Here is a 19,634-nt window from a genome sequence, read left to right on the forward strand (position 1 = left end):
TGTGTCTGAAACAGAATAGAGCAAACTGTTGTTGCAAAGTGCCTCCCTTTGTATGCATTCACCATGTAACATTACACTTACGTGTAATGTGTTCCACAAAACTGCTGCTTTTACAAAGTGATGAAAAAATTGATATGAGCCTATTAAACAGAAGAATCACTAAAATCTAACTCTGGGAAGCTTGTGAAATTCAGTGTTCAGGGGAAAAAAGCATGTACGTCATGCTAGGCAGTCTGGTTCTGCAGAAAAAGACTGTGTCCATTGCCTGAGTTGCTCTGCATCTTTCATACTGCTTAAGTGTAAAGTCTGAGGGAGTCTGTCTCTGTTGGTGTTAATGTGATCAATTTAAGATTTCATGATTCTCGGAGTGTCTGTGGTAAATTGCAGTGCTCTGGTGATAATCCTCTCGGGGCTAAAATTTTTTGCATTATGTCTGATTCCTGCCTTCTGACTTCGTAGGCTGCACATGGTCCGACTGATGTTGCTGGAGAGGCTGCTGCAAAACTTACCTCAGCTCAGGAGTGTTGGAGGAGTCCGGGCCATTCCTTACATGCAGGTAACTGAGGAGGGCTTAGGAGTTGAGCCTTAATCAAATAGTTAATCACTGCTACTACTCTCAGGTTTTTGTTTCCACAGAGTCACAGAGTGTGAGTCCCTCTCTGAAGTGTTCAATCTGTTGCACAGCATTCCTTACCCAAAGAGTTTTGCTATGCATATACCCTTTCTCAGTGTGGTGTTACTTTAACAGATGAGCCTAAGGGATAAAATCCTTGATCCCCTATATATTTGTGTCTTTCACATTTGTACTGAAAATTCACACTAGGGAGTGGTGTTGCAGGCAGAATTTGGGAAAGAACATAAATTAATCAAGATAAAACCTGTGCAGAGGTTTTGTGAAAGATAGTCTGTGTCTATCTTGAAAACATGGAAGCTGTCTTCTGTTAATTCTCTCACTTCTATTTCCAGGTTATTCTGATGCTCACTACAGACCTAGATGGAGATGATGAGAAAGATAAGGGAGCTTTAGATAACCTTCTCTCCCAGCTGATAGCAGAACTGTGCATGGACAAAAAGGCAAGTTGTAGTATGAGCACACAATCTTCTAGATTCTTCTGGCTCCTAGACAAGGTTTCTTCCCATGGAGGAATTAGATGCATTGGAGTCATAGAAACATAGTTGCTGAATGGATATGCTCAGGCATTTTATTTCTGTTAGTTCATTTCATGTAACATAGAAAAAACCTCACCTGTGCCTGGTTCCAGCGTTAGCAAGTGAGCATAGAAGCTTGCTTGCCTTGAATTAAACTCTTAAAACAGTCTTGATTGATCAGTGATATACAGTTGACATGTATACATTTCCATTTCTGTAACTCTTTTCTCGCACCCAAATTCCTCAACTCTAAGACTGTCTAGTCTTAGAGTTGAGGAATTTGGGTTGCTTTTTTAGTATTACTGTTTGAGCTTAAATTAGAAATGCTTTGTGAAGATCAGAGCACTGAAATCCAGATGCTTAGGACATGATGCTCAGCTCTGTAAATAAGCAAGCTCTCTCTTTGCAGGATGTGTCTAAGAAAAATGAACGTTCTCCTGTGAATGAAGTACACTTGGTGGTAATGAGGCTGCTTAGTGTGTTCATGTCCAGAACTAAGTCAGGATCCAAGTCTTCCATTTGTGAGGTATATTCTTCAAAATGCTTTTACAGGAGTGTGATGTGGCTGGGGAGTTTTTCTTCATCAAAGATGGTATAAAAGCTGTTACTTAAAATAGCTAGTGTAAAACTGAAAAATAGTTAAAAATGCTTTGCACAAAGTTGCGATGGGTCTGTAATGTTTCTTGACTTATGGATAAAGATCTTTGCTGTAACTCAGGTGGGGAAAACCAACACGGGAAGATGTCCGAATTTGTTTTATATGCACAGTCTGTTCTGTGCTAAGGGCAGAACATTAGTGATGTTATTTAAAATGCTCTGGTAGATTTTGTGTTGCATCTTATTGGTGCTGAAGGGGTTAAAAGGATTTGTAATGTGATTATTGGGAAGCAATATGCTGCTGTGTCAACGTAAAAGTCGCTAAGAGGATTCCTTAGATATTTGTTGCTAAAAGGTACAGTAATAAGGCATAAAAAGCAGTATGTGTGGTGGGAAGGAGATTAATAAAAAAGCATAGAGGTTAAAAAATTTAGTCTGAACTGCATCAAATTTTAATGAGCTTATGAGCTGTGGGGTTTGTTTGGATTTACAGGGCTGCTTTAATAGTTTTATTTACAGTAGCTTTTTCTCCAGCCTTTGTTATTCACTTGAGCTTCCCACAGAAATCAAAGCTCATCGTCTTGCAGAATGCAGGTGGAGCAATACCTGGGTGGAGCAGAGCCTCTGAGCAGCATATGCATCAGGGACTCTTTCTCTACCAGAATTCACCCTCAGCTGGCCAAATCCCAGATAAACAAATAGAAATCCCAACTTAAAAAAAAATAAAAATAAAAAAGGGAAAAAAAGCCCTACTCGTCTAATCCATAGCTCAGTGGCCTCTGGCACATGTGTCGAGGGGAGATTAGACTTAAGAGGAGATTTTATTTGTTTTCCTTTACTAAGCGCTTGTTCAAAAGAGTCTCTGTAAATGTTTGAGTTTCTTTTCATAAACATGAAAAAAAACAAAATCCAAAAAAACCAACCTCAAACAAACCGCAAACTTAAAAGCTGCCTGTAAAGTTTCATTAAAAAAAAAAAAAATACTCTTATCCAAATGGTCAGCAAATGCCATCTGATTGTCACAGCTTCCCGTGCTCTTCTGACATGGTGGTTCTCAGGTGCTCTAGTAATCCATTTTCTCTTTGTTTCAGTCTTCCTCCCTCATCTCTAGTGCCACTGCTGCTGCATTGTTGAGCTCTGGTGCTGTTGACTACTGCCTGCACGTGCTGAAGTCTTTGCTAGAGTACTGGAAAAGCCAGCAGAATGACGAGGAGCCAGTAGCCACTAGCCAGCTCCTGAAACCTCACACTACTTCTTCTCCACCTGATATGAGCCCTTTCTTCCTCCGTCAGTATGTGAAGGTGAGTCGTGCCCTATGCAATTAGTGTTATGTGACCTGCATTAAAGGACTACTGCACAGAAGCAAGTAAAAGCATCTTTGCAGAAGGGGTTGCTGCTCAGTTGTGCAATTAAAATCTGTTCCCTTAGTGTGTAAAGAAAATTATAACAGCTCTGAGTTCTCTAGCAGAGCAGCCCAGCTCGCTATCTCTTGCTGCCTGGCTAAATGAGGCAGTTCTGTGGAGCTGCTGTCATTGTTTCTGGTTCAGGTGTTAATCTTCCTGAGGGGAAGCTACTCCATCATGTGACTGTTTATGCTTGGCAGGCAGAATTTCTGAACCACCACTATTCGTTGTGGCAAGGAAGCCTAGCAGTTGATAGGGATTTCTACACTAAACCCCAGACTTGTTCAAGCACCATGGTGCCTTTACTCCACTAGAGGTGGGGGGAGGAGGGTTGATACACGTACAGATACAGGGAAAAAAAGTCCAGTTAAATCTAAGTATGTCTCCTAAGTTGAAAGATCATATATTAAAATGCCTTAGGGCTACAGAATAATTTACTGCGTCCTCATAGTTGCCTTCTAGGTAAAGTCCTCATGCAGGTTTGTCAGTTTATTTTTGTTTATCAGTTGGGAGTGTTTCTTCTGGTTGCAAAGGTACAGAAGAGTTTTGTTTTTAGAAAATAGACAAACACACCCTGTAGCTTGTCATGACAGCACAGTGGGAATTCTCAGTGCCAGGGCCTGACTTGATTTCTCTCACTTTCAGGGTCATGCTGCAGATGTTTTTGAGGCCTACACTCAGCTTCTGACAGAGATGGTACTGCGGCTTCCCTATCAGATCAAGAAGATTGCAGACACAAACTCCCGCATCCCGCCTCCCATCTTTGATCATTCTTGGTTCTACTTTTTGTCTGAGGTGAGAACGTGATACACCTGCAGGTTTTAAGCAGAAAATTCCACTAATGTTACCTTACTTGGGAGAGATGAGGAATATCATAGAATCAATCTCTGATTCACATCTGATTTTCCTCCCCCTTGAAAGAAGGCGAACAACTGGGTTTGTTTTTTTTCCTGTTGAACAGGTAGCTAAGCATAAAGCATATGTGGAAAATAAGATTGCTCTTGCTCCCTGTAACTCAGTGTTTGCTGCCAGAGAACTCTTAATACAAAATCTGTGAGATGGTACAATGTAATATCATGCTTTGCTGTTGGTATTTAACTTAGTTCTTAAACAAGGAAGTAATAAGATGTTTGAAGTATATATTTTCGGTTGTATTGTTTAATTCTATAGCTCCATACTTGAAATAACAAATTATCTTACATTTGCACAAGTTTGTGGAAGGATTTCTTAATTAAGCTTGACTAGTTTTTTTATTTGAGGTCACATTTTATGTTTATAGATGACAAAGAATAGTTTTCAGAAGCAGTTTCACAATCACACTGCTCAGGATGCTGCACTATTGCTGTGCAGTGTTTCTTCTGCCTATGACTTGCTTTTATGGGTGACTTCACCTTAAAGTTGACTGATTCCTTAATGCATCTCCAGTATCTTAGTTTTTTGCAAGAAAACATGTTTTTGTTGGTGCAGGTTGCCTACTCGTGAGTTCACAGTGCTGATGTTGTAGGCTTTTCTTTGTCTAGTACCTGATGATCCAGCAGACTCCCTTCGTGCGCCGCCAAGTCCGCAAGCTTTTGCTCTTTATCTGTGGATCAAAGGATAAATACCGCCAGCTCCGAGACCTCCACACTTTGGACTCCCATGTTCGTGGAATCAAAAAGCTCCTAGAAGAGCAAGGCATTTTCCTTCGTGCCAGTGTGGTCACAGCAAGTTCAGGCTCTGCACTGCAGTATGATACATTGATCAGCTTGGTAAGGAAAAGTGTGCAACTGTACTCGGAAGAAGTATATGTTGCACTTACGTAAGATGTCAGTAGTTAAAATACTGATGTGGTATTTAATCCTGTCTCATTGTGCCTTTCAGATGGAACATCTTAAGGCTTGTGCAGAGATTGCTACACAGCGAACAGTGAACTGGCAGAAATTCTGCATTAAAGATGACTGTGAGTTCTTTCTCTGAGAGAGGAGAGGGTATACATTACATGCCTTGGTTTGAATCAGGACTTCTTGGGTGGGGAGGCTCAACGGACAAAAAGAGAGGGACACAACTGAGTTTTGGGTAGGACTGAACCATTTCCATTACTAATTGTCACAGTGGTCTAATTGCATGTCTTCCTACATAAAAAACGCAGTACGGTTTAATGGATAACTTACTAGAACATGAATTATGAGATCTGCCTTCTCTTTTTTTTGTAATGCTGTTTTTCCAGCATGTAACTTGGGACGAAACACTTTGCCTTGTTGTACCCAATGTTATGCTTCCTTAGTGTAGGGATGGGAATGTTCTGTAAGTCTGTGGGATGGTCCTTGTCATGATCAAAGGTGTTTTTTGTTGGTGGTGGTTTGGTTTGATTGTTTGGTGTGGGTTTTTCTGCTTTTAATTCAGGCAACAATTTTTTTCTCTTTTCTCTGCAGCGGTTCTCTATTTCCTCCTTCAAGTCAGCTTCCTGGTAGATGAAGGAGTGTCACCAGTTCTCCTGCAGCTTCTGTCTTGTGCTCTGTGTGGCAGTAAAGTACTGTCCATGGCTTCATCCTCCGGATCATCAAGCACCTCTTCCACCTCTGCTCCTGCAGCATCAGGCTCTGGGCAGACATCCACACAGAGCAAATCCTCCACGAAAAAGAGCAAAAAGGAAGAAAAGGAAAAGGAGCGAGAGGGTGAGCTGCAGCTGTGCCCTGTTCCGTGGTTCTTTCAGGGATGAAGTTTGCTCCTCTTAGCTTTTTGTACTTCTGTTTAGAAAGAACTGCTTGTTTCTCATTGTGATAAATAGTACTGTTGTGAAGGAGGCATGGATCTTGGCAAGGGCACTTGCAAACTTTAGCTACATCTAGGAGAGTGGTTTTATTGTGCGTAGTAAAGGGGTCAAAGATGAAGTAGTATGCCGTAAGAGTTGGGACTGAAATTAAGTGTTGGGTATACCCCAAACCCACTGTGAGTATTTATTAACTTGAGTGGGCTTTAAATTGTCTAATGGAAGTTGCCTGTACCAGTGACCGAGTAGCTTCCACCTAAATTGCTTGTCCTGGGTTGTAGGAGATTGAAATGCTCATGGAAATTAAACACTGTTGATGAACACCTAATTAGCTCTGCTCTTCAATGGTTATGTTCAGACTTGTTTCCTCTGTCTGACTTGTAAGCTATGTTGGAGCCAAGGCTGCTTCTTAATGGATGTCCAAAGTCTTGGGAAAGTAATTAAGCTTTCCTGTAAAAGTCATGGGCATAAATTCCCTCCTGGCTTTTCTTCAGGAAACTATTTTGGCTTTCTCTGACAGACGATTCTTTGTGACTGTTTTCACTGCCCTATTATTTCTGCTTCTCTTTTTTATCAGGATGTGTAGTACATTTCTCACATCCTTACTGGCAAGTATTCTGGGAGTTTTCTTTTGTATTAGTCAGAAGCTTTAGCTTATATTTAAAAAAATAATCATAAAAAAGAGGAATATTGAACTTGCTTGTTGACTTAACCACAGTCATTTGCCTCCATTATCTGTAAGATCCATTATTCTTTATGATCTATAGAATAGGAAACTGGCTAGCCTGTGAGGTACTCCATTCATCTGCTTTCTTAAGTCTGTATCGTGCTACCTGGTGTCTCCTAGGTGAGAGTTCAGGCAGTCAGGAAGATCAGCTGTGTACAGCTCTGGTGAACCAGCTGAACAAGTTTGCTGATAAGGAGACCCTCATTCAGTTCCTGCGTTGCTTCTTGCTGGAGTCCAACTCATCCTCTGTGAGATGGCAGGCCCACTGTCTCGCACTCCACATCTACAGGTGAGCTGGGAGGGAGCCTTTCTGAGCAATTTCAACTCAGTTCTGGAAAGATGAAAAAGCTCTGTCCTCGTGGAAGAGTTAATGTTTGAGGCTCTGTCCTGAATGCTTCTGAGACTTGCAAATAATGACATCACCTTGAGTTGCTCACACTATTCTGCAGTTGTTGGGACTGGAGATTTAAGTTGTGACTTACACATTTCTGATCAACTTGAGTTATCATCTGCAACAAGCATTTTATTTCTGCCTTCAGAATCTGGCTCCTGACATCTACAGGAGTAGGTGTTTGTGGGAGGGTGAATTTGTGAATCAAATACAGGCATATGCAATTAAAAAGGTGGGAGTTATATATGCAAAAGCAGATAGCAGGATGCTGAACTACTTCAAGAGTCTATTGAGTTGCTGCAAGACCTCTGTTTTTATTTCAGAGTGTGCTGGAATACTGCTGTTGGCAAGAAGAGTTGAGATTTGACTCTGAAGTCTCATGTATAGCAAGATAATAGTTACAATGTTTAGTGATCTGATGTATTTTCCATCCCCTATATAGTTATCTTGTCAATACAGCTGTTGTCAAAATTGCTATCTCAACAAGCCTAATTGATCTGTAATATATCCAACAGGAACTCTAACAAGTCTCAGCAAGAATTACTGCTGGATCTCATGTGGTCAATCTGGCCAGAACTTCCAGCCTATGGAAGAAAGGCTGCCCAGTTTGTAGATCTCCTGGGATACTTCTCTCTGAAAACACAGCAGACTGAGAAAAAGGTACAGTGCCTTTCTGAAAAGGTACATCATCCAAGGCCCAGCCAGTTATGAATTTTGTTAGTACTTGTTTAAAAGGTACGGCTGGGACAGATTTTCTGTCAAAACAGCTTCTGGTAGAAATGTTTTCATTCCCAAAATTTGAATGTTAAAAAAGGTAGACTCCCTAAAAAAAATTGGGGACTGGAGATTTTTTTTATCTTGCTTTGTTGTGTTGTGGTTTTTATTTTTATTTTATCTAGAAGAAAACTTTTCCTCGGGAAATCTGCTGGTTCCAATTTATAGATTTTTTTTTTCAGTTCTTAGAAATTTTGTAACCGTGACTTTTGAACAAAGGAAGTGGTAGGATTTCTTAGGGGACCAGTGGGCTGAGAACAAATAATTTAGATGCACTGATACTTGCATATGTATTTTTAAAGAGCTGGGAATACCCTAGGAATCTTGGCAGGCATTTGCAGTCATTGGCTTTGACAAATAGCACTGTTATTGTGGTAAAGGTCTAATTTTAGGATCTGTTACGTTTCTGGTTAATGACTTAACCACACAAATTCCTGTGGGTATAGTGCGTGCATCTTCTGGGGGACCTAGCATGCCATAAGATGAGTAATCTTTGTCTTTGTAGCAATTAAAAAAAAATGCTGAGAAAACAGTATTTCCTAATTGTATTTCAGTTGAAGGAATACTCCCAAAAGGCTGTGGAGATCCTACGGACTCAAAACCACATTCTTACTAACCACCCTAACTCCAACATTTACAAGTGAGTTTCTTCTTTCTTTGATCCATTTCACTAAAGGAGCTTTGCAGCAGAGAAGCTGCGATCCACAGGGGAATACACAATTCTTCTAATGAAATTGTGGTGGAGGAAGGACCCCCGCTGAGATTATATACTTGCTTCAGCTGGTCTTGAGAGAATAGCAGGCTTTTTTCTGCCATTAAAAAAAAATGAATTGCATGTGTGATTGGCAGTAGGTTTTTTTTTTTCAGTTTTTTTTTTTTTTTTTAAGGCAGTAGCTTTAGGATTTTTCTGCTCTTCTGTTTGGTAAACGTTATAAAATAGTAGGAACAGTTGGAGAATAATAGTTTTGCAGAATGATGTTTTGTGTTCTTGGTCATATCTTGACTGTTAATAATTTTACTGAAATGCTGCCTATGCTGGCAATTATAGCTAAACTAAACTCTTCGGATTACCTGAATGGCTCATGCATAAAACAAAGTGAATACCAAAAGTCTGTAAGTTAGTTTTCTTCCCTTCATTCCAGCACGCTCTCTGGGCTGGTGGAATTTGATGGGTATTACCTGGAGAGTGATCCTTGCCTTGTCTGCAACAATCCAGAAGTGCCCTTCTGTGTAAGTACCTGTTGTTCTTACCCCCTTTCCAATTAATTATAGGGATCCCAACCTTTTACAGCAGCGTGATTTGCTGTTTGTGTATTGTTGGAATGTGATCATATTGGTTTTTGTCTTCTCAGTATATTAAGCTTTCCTCCATTAAAGTGGACACGCGGTATACTACCACTCAGCAAGTGGTGAAGCTGATCGGCAGCCACACCATCAGCAAAGTGACAGCGAAGATAGGAGACTTGAAACGCACCAAAATGGTCCGAACCATCAACCTCTATTACAACAACAGGACAGTGCAAGCTATAGTGGAGCTGAAAAACAAGTATGTTCATCCATGTTTTTTGTGTGCAAGCCCCTTTATTTGATGTTACGATTTCTGGTGAGGTGAATAGGTTGGATTTGTATTGGCCATTCTGCATGGTTTGTTTCATCTTCCTGGCTCGTTTTAGGTAATAATTCCTTCTTAGACTGTTACTTATCACTGTATGTCCATGCTGAGTGGGATTGTTCTGAATCTCCTACAGGAATTTGTTGAAGAAAAGATCCAAATGTCACCTAGAGCTTGAAATATGCCTGTTAAATGTCTGTACACAAATTTTGTACAAGCTTAGTTTTAAGCACTTAGCTTAATTGTTTGGAAACTAATATTAATACCAGTAGCACCTTCTGGGGAGTTTCACTGAGAAATGAATTTGGACCTTGCAATGCATCCAGCAATGCTGAAAGTGTTAACATTACTTGCTTGAAACCATATAGTAGAGCTAAAATTAGGAGTCAGATAACCTAGCTCTCGACTGCTGCTTTACCCAGGAAAAATGCTCCTTTTTAATATATTGCTCAGTCTGGAGCCAGTTCTGCTTATATGCTTTCCCTTCTTACTTCTTGAGATGTTCTCACCAGAATCAGATCTCTTTGGCTTAGGGATTAATCTGTGCCTGCTGCTTATTGCTTATTTGAAGTCTTAATCCTCTGTGACATCACAAGTGGCTGCTGTGGAGAGGATTATGATGTCACAAAGAGAGGATTCTGACTTCAGGTTGAGAATAAGCAGTGGGAGCAGATGAGATCTTAAGAAATAAATATCCTGTTTTCATGCAAATGTCTTTACTAATAAAAAAAAACGGAGGTGAAAATCCCTAGAAAATGTCTGTAGAATTAAAGTTTTTCCATGAGGCATCAACAGCTCTTTAATCCTAAACAGTCTCTCTCTATGAAGAGGATAAAGGCTTAAAATGTATTTCTGGCTACATATCATGTCAATACAGAAGCTAAGGAAGCGAATCCTAGAACTGCTCTCCATTCATCCCATTTAAAGTAGATTTGGAGCTGAGGCGGTTGTGTTTGGCTTCCCTTTGTGCGTGGGCAGGAGGGTACTTCCCTGTTGAAAAGCGATGTGGCTTGCTTTTCTTTCCCAGACCAGCTCGATGGCACAAAGCCAAGAAAGTCCAGCTGACCCCAGGCCAGACGGAGGTGAAAATCGACCTGCCACTGCCCATTGTGGCTTCGAATCTGATGATTGAATTTGCGGATTTCTATGAGAATTACCAGGCTTCCACGGAGACCCTGCAGTGCCCTCGGTGTAGCGCGTCTGTCCCAGCCAACCCGGGGGTGTGTGGGAACTGTGGTGAGAACGTGTATCAGTGCCACAAGTGCAGGTACGTCATCACAGTTCCTCCCCACCGAGCCAGCACAAGGGGTTTATGGAGCCCTTGTGCTGTTGCCCATGTTGGATGTTCAACAAAATACCCTGCTATTTAAATGCGTGATTCTGCTTAATACAACTGCACAATCAAATTAGTTGAGAAGTATAAAACAGGCTTACAGGGATTTAATGTTAATACAGTCTAACAAAGGAAACCTGATACGACAATACTGAAAGAACACAGAAGTTTCAAATCAAGCCCTCAGAAGTTTAAAAAAGAAAATTCCCAGAAGGGAGGTTATTTTTAGCCTGTCTGTTCAAGGGCATGGGGCTGGAGTTCAATTAGATGGTTGCAGGGGGGTTCCCCCACAGGATCCCTGACTTAATGTGCAGGATGGACAGTACTCATTTGGCTGTTCAAAGCTGTTGTACTCTCCTCATTCAGAGCAGAGCTCAGGGCATAATTTACTGTGCACTATTCAAGCTTTCACTACAGTATTACAAATCCTCCTCTTTTGTGAGTTTTGTCTCCTCATCTGAGGTCTATTCTCCCCTCATTGTTGTCCCATATTCCTCTCAAATCCTCATGGGATTCAAGGTGTTTAGCAGATTCTTTACACAGATCAGCTGATTATTGGTATATTGAGAAGTTTCCATATTCCCTGTTGATTTATGGGAACTATAAATCAGTTCGTGTCATGCTGCTGTAGTCTGCAATAGGATAATAAGTATGCTGTCACTAGTCCCACTGCAACTGTGTAGAGAGTGAAAGCTATTCAAAGCCTAGACCTTACAAAATGGTTTCTTTTTATCTGTGTTCTTGTAAAGGGCATGATGCCCTAGTCTGACATTCTGCTGGGAATTGCTGTAGTTGAAGTAGAATGGTTAGGAACAAATTCACATCTCTTTCTGCTTACTGGCCAGAACGTGGTACCACTTCTATAAGGATTTTTGGTGCCTGATTTGTAGCTTTTGATTCTCATGTACAGCCTGTATTTCAGTCTTACTGTTTCCCCAGGACAGTTTGGTAGCTTAGGCATTTTTGAGGGCCATCCTTCTCCTTTACATGAGTGCATTCGCAGCTTGCTTCCTTCATTTTCTCAGTTACTTTGATAAGCTCAGCTGTTGTTCTCATAGCTTTCTGGCTTGCCTTTCAGATCCATTAATTATGACGAGAAGGATCCCTTCCTTTGCAATGCCTGTGGGTTCTGTAAATATGCTCGCTTTGACTTCATGTTGTACGCGAAGCCTTGCTGTGCAGTGGATCCCATAGAGAATGAAGAGGATCGAAAGAAGGTGAGGCTAATAGCTAATTCATTAATGAAATGCTCTATCTCTTTGCCAAGTCAGCAGTTTAGGGACATCAGAGGCCCACCTGTCTTGTAAGTAACATGGAAAGCAGTGCTCCTTCAGCACTTCTCACCAGCTAATGTGTTTCCCTTAATTCTGGTGATCTCACAAAATCCTCATTCTTGTTTCTGGCATGTTGAGAGGTATAGAATACAATCCCTTATTTACTGTCTTGATCCACTAAGTAGATTACTCTTCGAAGACATTATTCAGTTCTTTACTTACAAACTAGCTATCTAGTATTGCATCTCTGTCTTTGTGTTGGACACTGGACACCAGAACAATACTTGTGGCAGAAGCAAGATACAGGATTACCATGACAAAACTGTGTCCTCTGATTATACTGGCAGTGTCAGGTTTTCCAAAAGTATTGTAGCAAAGGGGAAGCCTGATAGCAGATATTGCTTGTAGGAGTTTCTGTGGCTTTTGGGAGCAAAGTGCCAATGTTTTCCTGATGCACTTTCTGTCAGAAGAATCTTACTAGGCATTTTGGTACCTGGACTTTAATGTGTGGCCACCATGACTTCAAGGAGTCCGTGTACCCAAAGCCTTGCAGTTAAGCATTGCTTTTCATTAACACAAAGAAAGACAAAAGACATGGGAAAACTTGGAGGTTGAGAGTTGTATTTCAGGAGAACTAGCAATCTTGTCTGAATATCCTTTCTTCTTTTATTCATAGGCAGTAACAAACATCAACACTCTGCTGGACAAGGCTGACAGAGTGTATCACCAGCTAATGGGACACCGACCGCAGCTGGAAAACCTTCTGTGTAAAGTGAATGAGGCAGCTCCTGAAAAGCCACAGGTAACAAGGGACAAATGAATGTTGCATAGAACCAGCCCTTGCAGGAGACAGGCTTGCGGGGCACTGGCCTTTATACTACCAAGGACAGATAAAGATCCTTGCCTCAGATGCTGTTCTGCAGCAGTTAGTTTTGTGCTCCATACGTGATTCCTTTTGCTTTCCCCTCTCTTACAGGATGAATCTGGTAGTAGTGGAGGGATCAGTTCTACCTCAGCTAGTGTGAATAGATACATACTCCAGTTAGCCCAGGAGTATTGTGGTGACTGTAAGAACTCTTTCGATGAACTTTCCAAAATCATACAGGTATGATGCGCTTGAATTTGTATGTGGGCCATGTGTTTTTTTCTATTACCAGATACAGTGCACATCAGAAGTAGAAAGTAAGATGTTGCTGTTCTGTGTTTAATGAAATAGATAACAATAAGTGATTGGCTGCATGTTTTCACAGAAAAAAATAACAAAACAATAATTTTTAAATTAAATTAATTTTTAAATTAAAAATGCTTACCATTAATACTACGGAGTCACATTTCCAGTGTTAGATTTCACGTAATATAGACAACAAGCTTTTAAACAAAACAGGTAACTGGGACTTATGCTGCTATTTCCAATGGATTTCCCAAGTCTGCCATTGACATGAAGAATTTCAAGTTTTGAGAAAGTTTCAAATTTTTATCAGTAAAATATACAATGAAAATAACTGTAAGCAAAATTAGCAATTACATACTACTTCACTATTTTATAATTCTCATTTGTCCTTTTCTGTGTTTCCAGAAAGTATTTGCCTCTCGAAAAGAGCTCCTGGAATATGACCTTCAGCAGAGAGAGGCAGCAACAAAGTCCTCACGAACCACTGTCCAACCCACATTTACTGCCAGCCAGTATCGTGCCTTGTCTGTTTTAGGCTGTGGCCACACATCATCAACAAAGTGTTATGGCTGTGCTTCAGCTGTCACAGAACACTGCATAACGTTGCTCCGGGCTTTGGCAACTAACTCTGCCATCAGGCACATCCTTGTGTCCCAGGGCCTTATCCGAGAGCTCTTTGACTACAACTTGAGGCGAGGTGCAGCCACAATGAGGGAGGAGGTCCGACAGCTCATGTGCCTTCTGACCAGGTAAGGTTTGGTTCAGCGTTCATAGCCCTGCAACTTTCAGTGAACTCCAGAAGGTTGCATTCTTATTCCTTCAAAATTGTGCTTTTATAGCTCTACAGGGGGGAGATCTTTCATTAGCAAACTGTAGACCATGACTGCTTGTTGTACATTTGTCATCAGCTAAGCTGAAATCCAAGGAGCTTTTGGTATTTATTACGAGCACGCCATAATACTGTTCTTTTCTTTTTTTTCCTTCTGGAATTAGGGACAATCCAGAGGCCACACAACAAATGAATGACTTAATTATTGGGAAGGTTTCTGCAGCTCTGAAGGGACATTGGGCAAATCCAGATTTGGTGAGATGTTTTCCTATTTCTTTTTTCTGACCCTCCGCAACTGCTGGTGTGTTCTAATCATCGCATCTTCTCTGTTATCATAGTCTATTTGTAATACAGAAGATGTTTGTGTCTTGATAGGAATCAAGGTAAAGCACAAAATTATGTGATAGTAAATGCCTGAGTTTCCTCACATAGTTATTCCTGTCTTGGCTGTTGCTTGCAGCTCACCTTGCAGCTCTCTCAAACAGATTGCCAGTCATCCCAAACGGAAGTGGGACTAACCTTACTTAGATGTATGTGTTTGAAATCTGTATTTTTTAAAATACCAGAAGGCAAAAAGGACTGCTATATCACCAAGATTTCTTAAGCCTTTCAGCGTGTCTGTCTTACAGGCTAGCAGCCTCCAGTATGAAATGTTGCTGCTAACAGACTCCATCTCAAAGGAAGACAGCTGCTGGGAGCTCCGACTACGCTGTGGTGAGTTCAGACAACTAATGTGAAAGCTTTATTTCAAAATGCTGTACCTAGGTCTGTGCACTATAGTAAGATTTTAAGGAAGGGAACTGATCCTGATTCAGATAGTTTGTGATTAGGGTTAGAAGGGCAGTGAGCACCAGACAGCTATGTCTCTGGGTTATTGAAGCAGGAGTGCTGAGAAATAGAAAAGTGGAGGTGTAAAGGGATGGTAACTCTATGCTAGCCAAAACCAGAAGACATTGCTGTTTTTTTGTATTAAAAAAAAAAATGTTTTCCATCCATGGCTTTATGTGATAGCTTTGATCTTACCTAATTCTAAGCACTTTTGATGTGCTGTACAGAGCTGTGGAAGGTGTCCCATGAGCAGATCTTAGAGGTGTGAACGTTTACATCTGTCTTTCAGCTCTCAGCCTGTTTCTGATGGCAGTGAACATTAAGACTCCAGTGGTTGTTGAAAACATCACCCTCATGTGCCTGCGCATTCTTCAAAAGCTGATCAAACCACCTGCTCCAACCAGCAAGAAAAACAAGGTATCACCTTAGATGCTGAGCAAAGCATCTGGAAATGATCTGGCTGGCACACCCATCTCAGTGATGAACAGCTTTGTGAGGAATCTAGGGGTTGTTTTTCTGGTCATAGGAAAGAGGACAGGCTGTGGTTTTCTCAAGAATTATAGATCTTTTTTTGTTTATAAGGATGTGCCTGTGGATGCTCTCACCACGGTGAAGCCTTACAGCAATGAAATCCATGCACAAGCTCAGCTGTGGCTCAAGAGGGACCCCAAAGCATCATATGAAGCTTGGAAAAAGTGCCTCCCTGCCAGAGGTAGTTCTGTGTTTTTAACTTTGTGCAATTTTGTGAAAGAAATGTATGTCCTTCCAAGTTTAATAAGGAATATAGTTCTATAGAGTTGTGTTGGTTTCTGTCCATCTGATACCATCTTCACACTTAACTGTATAGTCCATAGAGATTGCGGTACTGACCTTTCTGGGCTGTGTTGCTCAAACCCTGAGCAGAAAATGCATTGTGCCTGAAGATAATCAGTGGAATATCAAAAATGAAACTTGCTGTTTATCTAAAATGATACCAGCCAGCTGAAAAGTTAACTGAATGTGCTGAGAGGCTGGGGGATTCGCACCTAGCTTGGAAGTGAGCATAGCTCCACATAGAAGTGAAAATAGCAGCAGAAATAAATGAGAAGCTGCTCAGCATCTCAGCTGGAGTTTGGAGTATTCCAGTATGAAGAAGTAAATATAATGTCAGTTTGCTGTTAATAGTTGCAGGCAGTTCTTGAGCTGTGTTCAGTATTGCAGGTATAGATGCCAATGGGAAATCTCCTAGCAAAGCAGAGCTTCACCAGCTCTATTTGTCAGAAAAATATGTCTGGAAATGGAAACAATTCATGAGTCGCCGTGGGAAGAGAACTTGCCCTCTGGATCTCAAGCTGGGACACAACAATTGGCTGCGACAGGTAAATGTGTGTGAAAGTTCCAGTGTGATGCACTCGCGGCTTGTCAGTTCCATAGGGCAGAGTTGACCATCAGAGAACATTGGTAGTTTGCCATATTTTGTGTACTTTGCACAAGATATGAATGGTGATATGTGAGGAGACTCTAAGTGAGTTAGGTTTGCAGCTTTGTTCCACAGAAATGCTGTTCATGAACGTTAATCCAGTAATCTGCATGTTTTTAAATCTCTGAGCCTTTAATTGCCACTGTGCATTACCTGTCCAGTAGCTGCATTTTGACTATTGAATTTTCATGGGTCCTGTGCAGTCTTTCCTTCCTTTGTATGTGGATTAGTATGTTACCTACTTAGTGCATTGTTTAAACATTTTGATGGAGAACAAAGTAGATGTTCTCACAGGATCAAGTCTTCAGAGGAACAAGAGAGCATTGCCTCTCGGTGTCTCTAGGACACCAAACTGTCCAAATGTATGGTGTGTCTCTTTAGAAAAGTATCACTGGTTTATCTCTGCACATCAAATGATACCATATTTTAATGTTCTTGCCATAGGTGCTTTTTACTCCAGCCACTCAAGCTGCAAGGCAGGCTGCGTGTACTATTGTGGAAGCACTGGCTACCATCCCCAGCCGTAAACAACAGGTCCTTGATCTCCTTACAAGGTATTTCCATGATGCCACCCTTGGCAGCTCCAGGGTTATTTTTCTCTAATTCCCATGAGAACCATTCCCTTCTCCCAGTTTTTATCACCCCTCTCCTTATTCTCCTTATTATACTTCTGGTTCACATGTCCTTTTTGGGCTGGATTCTTAAGCTTAATTAGCTGGAATGATACTGTTTAAATAATACTTTTTTTTCTGCTTGTCAGGGTGTATTTTCCAGAGGCAAGCAGAGGGTGTTCAGCTGTGTGGGCAACGTTTTCTCTGCCTCTTAGACAACAAAATAATAGGGAGAATGCTCTTCTAAGTACTGTGGCATAACCTAGTGCAACTGATACTATTAGCACAGTTGGTCACCTCCTAGTTGGGACAAGGTTTCACTTAAGCAGTAACTAATGGATGATGGTAATGTTGTTAGTTAGGAAGGACAAAGAATGAGGATAGATTTCTGGATCCTTTTCCCATCTTTTGTTCCGCAGTGTCCTTAAGCTGTGAATGCAGCTTGTGAAGTGGTTGTCAGTTTGTGTTTCTCTTTACTAGCTACCTGGATGAGCTGAGCATTGCTGGTGAATGTGCTGCCGAGTACCTGGCATTGTATCAGAAACTCATCAAACCTGCCCACTGGAAGGTCTACCTGGCAGCCAGAGGAGTTCTGCCATATATTGGCAGCCTCATCACTAAGGTACAGGATTTTATGAAGGAACTAAGTAACAGCAGAAAACTTGTCCCTGACCTGTCAGTTGATTTGTCTTTTGTGTTTTGAAATCTTCATCTCTTTGTTCAGTTGCTGACCCTTGCCAGGTTTATGAAGTTCATACTTCTTGTTCTGTCATCTCTGAACAGAAACAGCTACAGTGGTTTTAGTCCAGCAGTAGCCGGGCCTCTGTGTAAACTGACTTCCACACTGCCTTGCACACGTTAATTAACTGCTCAGGGGGCAGCTGTGCTAACGGGTATAAATACTGCTGCACTGACTTGGCATCAGATTCAAACGGGAAGCTGTCTTAGGTGCCAGACTGGACTCAGAAAGCCCTTACTGATGAGGGAGGATTAGGTGTGCTACCATTCCTTGAGTTTGAATTATGGCCTGCTGGAGAAGAAATGCATTTAAGCTGCAGTCTTCAAAGTTAGGTCTCAACGGTTTACTGGTGAGAAGAAGCTGTTGGGCGCTGATCCCAGCTGTCCAACAAAGAGGGAGACACCTTCCCATGTTAATGGTGGCCTTAAATCCATTATGGAGGGCCACTAGAGCAAAGCAGTGATAACAGCCACGAGGTAGGTGTAGAGATAAGATAAAAGAAGGATGTTTGGGTCAATTTTTCTCTTCTCCGTTTTCTCCTCACTGCTGCATTGCAGTTCTGGTTTCTCTGTGGTTGGCTCTGTTTCTTTGCTTTGCTCCTTTGCACCCTGCAGGTCAGTGTGTTAGGTTGCAGTATGTTAAATGCTCACCAGCTAGTTATTATTGGTGTTTTGGTTTGTTGTCCTAATAGGCTTGTTAATTATTTTCAGGAAATAGCTCGTTTGCTTGCCTTGGAGGAAGCAACACTCAGCACTGATTTGCAGCAAGGATATGCATTGAAGAGTCTCACAGGTATGTGGTGGCATCAGCGCAAGTCACGTAGTAGGATTAGAGATGGGAGTGATTGTTGTTCTATAACAGCATATAGCAGAATGTCAGAGAAGTTTTTTGCAATTGTTAGCATTGGATTTTTGCTATCCATTTAACATTCAGTCCTTAAATAGATTTTTCCATAGCTTTTGTGGTCAGTTTTAGTGTTCAGTTACCTGAAATGGGGTAATGTATCATAAGCAAACTTTACATATTGCTTTTCTTCTCCATTTCTTGATGGTATTTATTGAACGGTATAATTCCTGGTGATGTTGCTGGTTGTTTCTCACTTACCGTATGGTAGCTTTTTTTTTTTTTTTATCTTCTGGGGCATGCTTTTTTTCCAAAAACTTGTTTGAAATGGGAGTACATCATATTAACTGGGTTGCTCTTTTTCGTGTTCTCTTCCACATACTTCAAAAATCAGTGGACTAATTCCCAAGACCTGGGTTCTTGCCAGAAAAAGCATGTTGATAAATGTTATGGCAAAGAATCCAATTGTCTGCTGATTCTTTACGTTGTTTTAGGATCAATGAATATGGTGATGAAACTGATGAGTCAAATCATCAGAGCTAGCTTAAATGTTTGAAGGGGAGCAGTCATTTGTTTTTGAAGTATCTTAGGACAGAAAAATGTCAAAAAGTACAGAGTTATATCAAGCACTTAGTTCGTTTTAACTTTTCCTCATTCCCTCACCATGTTCCTATATGGAATTTAAAAGCAGTGCTTGCAGGCCAGGATTTTTCCTCCAACTGTTCAGTTTGTAGATAAGAGCTTTAAACCACAGACTGACAACTGGAGTCAAAACAAGCCATTTCATTGTGCTGCTTTTGTGCTATTGTGCCCTATTTGCTGGCCATGTGAAATTCAGAGCTAACAAATCAAACACTCTCCCCCACTTCCTTGAATATCTCATTGCTTTATAGGTCTTCTCTCTTCCTTTGTGGAGGTGGAATCCATCAAACGACACTTCAAAAGCCGCCTGGTGGGTACAGTCCTAAATGGTTACCTGTGTTTGAGGAAGCTAGTAGTACAGAGAACAAAACTGATCGATGAAACTCAGGACATGCTGCTGGAGATGCTGGAAGATATGACAACAGGTACAGCCACATTGGTTCCATAAATCCAAACTCTGGGTCAACCAAGATGAAAAAGCAAATAGCTACAGCCACATAAAG

The 19,634-nt window shown here is 41.1% G+C and overlaps 1 protein-coding gene across 5 annotated transcripts in view; it reads left to right on the top strand.

Moving 5' to 3' along the window:
* UBR4 (ubiquitin protein ligase E3 component n-recognin 4) overlaps window positions 1–19,634 on the top strand; it is a 77,682-nt gene that overhangs the window by 40,490 nt on the left and 17,558 nt on the right. For all 5 annotated transcript variants that reach the window (XM_072026889.1, XM_072026890.1, XM_072026891.1 and 2 more), the window contains 27 exons: window positions 460–556; window positions 967–1,074; window positions 1,559–1,675; window positions 2,838–3,047; window positions 3,795–3,944; window positions 4,670–4,897; window positions 5,010–5,088; window positions 5,561–5,803; window positions 6,746–6,914; window positions 7,532–7,676; window positions 8,345–8,430; window positions 8,933–9,020; window positions 9,143–9,336; window positions 10,430–10,669; window positions 11,814–11,952; window positions 12,686–12,811; window positions 12,986–13,114; window positions 13,586–13,929; window positions 14,174–14,264; window positions 14,639–14,723; window positions 15,127–15,254; window positions 15,420–15,549; window positions 16,038–16,195; window positions 16,741–16,850; window positions 17,388–17,529; window positions 18,357–18,438; window positions 19,383–19,556. In XM_072026889.1, the coding sequence (XP_071882990.1) occupies window positions 460–556; window positions 967–1,074; window positions 1,559–1,675; window positions 2,838–3,047; window positions 3,795–3,944; window positions 4,670–4,897; window positions 5,010–5,088; window positions 5,561–5,803; window positions 6,746–6,914; window positions 7,532–7,676; window positions 8,345–8,430; window positions 8,933–9,020; window positions 9,143–9,336; window positions 10,430–10,669; window positions 11,814–11,952; window positions 12,686–12,811; window positions 12,986–13,114; window positions 13,586–13,929; window positions 14,174–14,264; window positions 14,639–14,723; window positions 15,127–15,254; window positions 15,420–15,549; window positions 16,038–16,195; window positions 16,741–16,850; window positions 17,388–17,529; window positions 18,357–18,438; window positions 19,383–19,556 (3,992 nt within the window). The remainder of the gene's footprint in view (window positions 1–459; window positions 557–966; window positions 1,075–1,558; window positions 1,676–2,837; window positions 3,048–3,794; window positions 3,945–4,669; window positions 4,898–5,009; window positions 5,089–5,560; window positions 5,804–6,745; window positions 6,915–7,531; window positions 7,677–8,344; window positions 8,431–8,932; window positions 9,021–9,142; window positions 9,337–10,429; window positions 10,670–11,813; window positions 11,953–12,685; window positions 12,812–12,985; window positions 13,115–13,585; window positions 13,930–14,173; window positions 14,265–14,638; window positions 14,724–15,126; window positions 15,255–15,419; window positions 15,550–16,037; window positions 16,196–16,740; window positions 16,851–17,387; window positions 17,530–18,356; window positions 18,439–19,382; window positions 19,557–19,634) is intronic.

The sequence above is a fragment of the Anas platyrhynchos genome, chromosome 22 (genome assembly GCF_047663525.1).
Source record: "Anas platyrhynchos isolate ZD024472 breed Pekin duck chromosome 22, IASCAAS_PekinDuck_T2T, whole genome shotgun sequence".
NCBI lineage: Eukaryota > Metazoa > Chordata > Aves > Anseriformes > Anatidae > Anas > Anas platyrhynchos.